The sequence below is a fragment of the Thalassophryne amazonica genome, chromosome 2, assembly GCF_902500255.1.
Source record: "Thalassophryne amazonica chromosome 2, fThaAma1.1, whole genome shotgun sequence".
Lineage (NCBI taxonomy): Eukaryota > Metazoa > Chordata > Actinopteri > Batrachoidiformes > Batrachoididae > Thalassophryne > Thalassophryne amazonica.
In genome coordinates this window covers 39,981,889-39,987,494 of record NC_047104.1, presented here as the reverse complement: position 1 = coordinate 39,987,494, position 5,606 = coordinate 39,981,889, and the positions used below count along the sequence as shown (strand labels likewise).

General features: G+C 39.3%; 1 protein-coding gene across 1 annotated transcript; it reads left to right on the top strand.

Moving 5' to 3' along the window:
- The first annotated feature begins 3,026 nt into the window (after positions 1 to 3,026).
- LOC117523660 (rhophilin-2-like) lies at positions 3,027 to 4,406 on the top strand. The gene is made up of 2 exons (XM_034185238.1): positions 3,027 to 3,219; positions 4,066 to 4,406. Exons 1-2 carry the CDS (start codon positions 3,040 to 3,042, stop codon positions 4,327 to 4,329), a joined length of 444 nt encoding a protein of 147 aa, XP_034041129.1. The 5' UTR covers positions 3,027 to 3,039; the 3' UTR covers positions 4,330 to 4,406.
- Positions 4,407 to 5,606: the final 1,200 nt, after the last annotated feature.

Below are 5,606 nucleotides of genomic sequence, written 5' to 3'. Positions count from 1 at the left end.
CACCAACTGAATATTACAATCACCCACATGTGTCCATGCCATGTGTCCATGGCAGAAATAGCCAATGACACAACCGGACACACTTACAGAAATAGCTTTGCTTTGCAGCACTTTTCATTAAAAAAAAAGAAAAGAAAGAAAGAAACGAAGAATACATTGAGTGATCCACAAGTGATCTGTTTTTTTCATTTTGCTGTATACATTACATTTTTTGTTTTCTACATCTGTATCTATGTATCATATTTTGGAAATAGTGAAAATGCAGAAAAGAGATGAAGATGGTTAATTTCTGAATACATTTTAGTCGAATGTGACTGCATCATAATGTTTTCAAATAACAAAAGGCACAGAGGGCAGCATTGTTGCACAAAACACTGTCCTGCTGCTGCTGCTTCATGGCCTTCTCCATCTCTTTGATGTCCAACTCAACATGAAAGATTTTCATCTTGAGCTCATGTTCTTTTAAATATTGTAGTTTACGCTCATGGAACTCTAGTGCAAGTTTCTCATGCATAGTCAGTCTTTTCACTCTCGTCATGCTGCCTGAAATGGAGTTACTGGCTGCTGCTGCCACAGATGAAGAGGGCTGATTTTCTCCACTCTGTTCACACTCCTCTGACACCTGATTCAACCTTATGGCATCTTTTTCTGGAAAACAATTCAAATATTAGACATACGACTTCAATAGTAGAGGCCATGACATTTTTTTTATCAGCGTGCAACAGATAGTACTATTAGGGAGTAACCCTGTTGTGTCTGATGATTTGTGGACGTTCATGCTGGATTTTACGGTTGTAAATTGAGTTTTACCGGCGTTGCCGGTAGAACGGATATTTGCAACTGTGACCCAGCATGAATGTCCACAAATCATCAGACACAAGGGGGTTATTCCCATTCTAATCCAATTCCATTGTTTCCACAGTTTATTTTCTGTCAGTAATTCGGTGGATGAATTGTTGTCAAAGGGTGTGGTCGGCTCATCAAAGCTTACTGTAGCAACAGCGTCTTCATGCCAAACTGGAAATTCTGTGAGCAGACCCACAGCTTTCTCCATCTTGTCAGCTGCATTGAGTTAAATCCACAGTAAATCCATCAATCAATCTAGTTAAATCCATTGAGTCCATGCATTTCGGCATTGTCCTCGCTGCACTAGTTTCTGTCACTCTTAGGTGACAGCGTGATTGTTGACAACTGCACAGCAACGCGGTCAGGCAGAGTAACTACAAATGTGAAATGGTTGTAAATTTTTGCCGCCGTCCATGCACTATGTTATAGTCTGAAAGCTCACACAATTAACCGATCAGATTCGTAGAAAAATGAATTGGATTAGAATTAGGATTACCTGCTCAGGAAATATATACATTATATCAAATGAGTATTCAAGTGTTTCCCACCTGAACTGTCCTATGATCATCATCTGGGATACCTTCCAAGCGTTGTTGGCTTTCAATTATTCCCGTCAACAAGTCTCCAGGTCATCGGTCTCTGGTCTACTGGCGTCCCCCACCTGTCTTGAAGACGCTCCCTTTGAGCAGTTGCTGTGGTTTCTTTAACTGCATCTTAATGTTTTTTCGTGTGTGTGTGTGTGCGCGCCTCATGAGAAACATACATGTAATAGTGAGTCATAAGTAAAATCAAGCCGACATAAAATTAAATCTTACCGGAAGTTGTTGGGGATCTTATTGGTAACATTTTCATTTGAATTATATTCATTTGCAGTCACAGTCCCATGTATTTGTTTTTTCATTTCTGCTGCTGAATCATGTATCTTCGATTGCAGGGTACTTTGAAATTATTTCCTTTAAAAGCATCTTCTCACTTTCACTAAAGTTTTAGAACGCGCTCTTTTCCCTTTCCTCCATGCTTGATCATTGGTCAAATTCCTGTTACTGTTCCACACCATGCAGCTAAAATTTATACTAGAATTATTCCACCCCAGGTTTTCAGAGCACCCTCACCTTTGTACCATGTGCACATTAGTTAATCTTATTCATCTTCCAACACATGATCTGACTGGTCCTTGATTACCTTAGTCTGAGACTCTGTAGTCTGGAACTAGTAAATCTGAAGTTAAATAACATCTCAGAAAGCAGCTTGATTAATGTGGAGTAAGTTAAACCAGATTAGTCTAGTCCTGGTTTTATTAAACCCTGTATGGGGAAACTGGGCCAAGAAGTACAACATAGCTCTGAAACTTGCATCAAGCCCAAGTGTGACATGAACCTTACTAGCAACTGCAGTGGAGCTACGTACAAGTTGCCCCAGGTCACCATTCTCATTGCTAGTTAATGACGCTCTGTAAAATAATGTTATTGGTTGAGGTTTTATGGCCTTGTTTAAGTGACGAGCAAGATACTCAGCCAAATGCTTTATTACTTGAACCCTCATTTAACAGCTCATTAGAGACTACTGACATCTACTGGTCAAATGATTTACAACACAGTTACTATGACATAAGGTGGAGGCCACAGCAAATTTTCTTTGCACATTTAACACAGCTCACAATTTTGGAGTCATTCTTGTCAATAGATAGTACTTTGTTCATCTTTTTGATAAAGATGTATTTTCATGCATGTCTGTATCTTACATTTTTGTTCTATGTATTTATTAAATACAGAATATTATGTAGTATTTGTGAATGGTCGGTTAACGCTGTAATGATTAAAGATATGTTTGCTATCCGAACAGTTTTTTTGAATGGAAATGGAGAATTGATAATATATGGAATATGTCAAATTCAAACCATACCCAGCCATACAAATGCATGAAAGTTTTCAAAATGTTTCATCCTTAACATGAAACCCCTTGGATTAATCAGAAATGGGGAGCACTGGTTAATATGGGTCAAGTTATCAGATATAACGAGCTGAGCTCATGTGCACAGATCTTGAATTTAGTCTGCAACAGTTTCAAGTGTTGTGCTTTTGCTACAAATATTTTGCTAAGTAGTTTATCAACTGTAACCTTTATCTGGGGCAGTCAGATTTAAGAAAAAAAAAAAAAAAAACCCTGCTCTTTCTATTGCTCTCTGCTAAAATAATGTTTGTCTTTCTTTTTTCCCAGGCTAACGGCCTGAAAGAGGGTGACTACATTGTTTCTGTAGGCGACACAGACTGTAAATGGATGGGCCTGAGTGAGGTGATGCGGTTGTTGAAGGACGTGGATGAAGAAGGGATTGACATCCAGGTGGTCAGCACAGTGGACAGCAACTCTCCGATGGTATGTCACTGTCTTATTCTTATTGGCCACAGGAGCAATCTGTCTGGTTTCCCAGATGAGACACGAAATGTGATTTTAAACTCAGATGACTAAACTCATTTCTTTTGGCTTTTCCCCTTTTGTTGATTAACTTATTTCAGCAGTGATGTTCATGTCTCTACGTCCTCCGCCTTTGAGTCTGACAGACTTCTGGGAAGCTCTTACGGCGTGAGACGGTCACTGGCCACAGGTGTTTGGCATTGAAGATCCAAGTGTTTAGAATCCTGGTTTGTCCTATCTCGCTGTGAGACTTGGACGCTTACCTAAGGTTGCTTCTGTGACACTAGGTCTCTTCAGAGGGTCCTTGAGTACCATCAGAATGACTGTGTGTCAAATGAATGGTTACGTAAAGAGACAGATGGGTCGTACCACTTGCAGTGTGAGAAGATGTCAGATATGACATTGTGGTCATGTGACGCGTTTCTCTTGGGTTGATTCAGCATGCAGGTGCCTCATTGTTTAGCATCCCACTGGCCAAGGGACGCCCACATTTCACCTGCTTGCAGCAGATGGATGGCTGTGTTTGAGAAGTGGGGATGAACCAGTTGTCGGTCTGGGTGGCTGGCATCCAGGACTGAAGTTGAAAAATAAATTTCATAATCTGGTTATTTAATAACATGGGTGTAAAGCAGTCACAAGAACCTACTTAAATTCTACTTTTCTCTTTCCATGGGTTGATACTGATCCTTCTTCCAATGGCCATCCTAAGTGGCTGTTCAGTTAAATAATGCTAAAATTTCTGACCTCCAAACTCTAAATACCACCATACATTCCTCTTTTTCTTTTTTTTTCTTTTTTTTCCACCAGCCTACAAAGAGTGCCACCTTCTCAGGAAACCTGCCTAAGACTTACTCCATGATTTGCTTGCCCTTGGATGAAGAAGATAAGAACTCCAAATCACGCAAAGTGAGCAAAAAGCCATCTTTCATCAGCTGGGGACTGAAGAACAAGCTGAAGAGTGCGAGCACGCTCAGTCTTCCCACAGCGGAATCCTCTGGCACACTGCCCTGGAACAAACCCTGTCCCACGTTCCCCGTTTCCAGTTCTTACAACGACAGTGCCCTCTACTGAGCTTACTACAGTGGTTTCTTTACAGTATGTATTGAGCCTACTCTGACTACACTACAGTATCAGTCCTGTGCTGTACCCATACTGGACCTGCTATGATGATTGTACAAAATCAGCGCCCCTTGGTTTTCCACTGGAGTACTCATGTATATCACTTGTACGTCACAAGTGCAATGATGATACTTCTATCAGCTATTTTGGAGAGTGGAAGTACCAAAATGTCTACCCCTGTCTGTTGTGGTTGGGTATCTGAAGTGGACTTGATTTTACACCAAACATGTCAGGAAGACTTTCTGGCCAACCAGTATGCGTACAGCACAGTACAGCTGTACTGCGGAAAAAATACAGCAGTCTTCACTGCAGACTGTAAATGAGTTTTACAAAGAGATCCAGTGATGGTTTCTATGTTACTGTTTTATGGCTTCAACTAATGATTGTGTTCATTATGGATGACTGTCACTCATTCGTTGTATTATTTTATTATTTGAAAACACTTTTTTTTTTAAGTCAATTTCCTCTTCCTCTCACACGCTAAGTACATGCATTCCACTTGCAGACTTTGTCTATCCAGTAGTCCATTTGGAATGATCAAAAGAAAAGTATCAAAGTCAGTCATTTTCCTTGATTATGACTTAAAGGGATTTGATTATCAAAATGGTAATGCTTTATATTAAAGTTCTTCTATTAAGCATCAGTTAATTAGTAATAAAGCTCTTATGACTTCATGGGTGCTTATTATGTGTTAACAAGATATTACAAGTGTTAATGGCATAATAAGCATGTTTATTTACATAATTAGACATTCATAAAGGCACGTTAACCTTTTGTAAACTCTTTGAGCATATGAACAAAATGCTTCTGAGTTCCTTATAACTGTTTATAATATTCTAGACACATTTATTGAGTTAGTAGATAGAGGTCCTCAGTCATCCTGGTAAGCAATATCTTAAAATTTTATTCTACAGCAACCAAACTTCTTGTTGGTCTTCAAGCTGACCTATTCTCCCCCCCCCCCCCCCCCCCCCCCCCTCATCCAAGTAGTTTCTTCCCTTTTTGTATTTTATTTATTGTTATTTTTTTAAATAATTAATTTTTGCAAACTTACCAATCACTTCAGTGTTTTACCATGAAGGGCTTTTTAAGCTTCATTGTGATGAACACAATTAATTATGCACTACTAACATTTAACTAAGCTTCATATAGCTATGGCTCTGAGTAAACAGCTGCACATAATCAACAATAAATGTTTATAAGTTATGAACACTTGTATAGTCTTATTA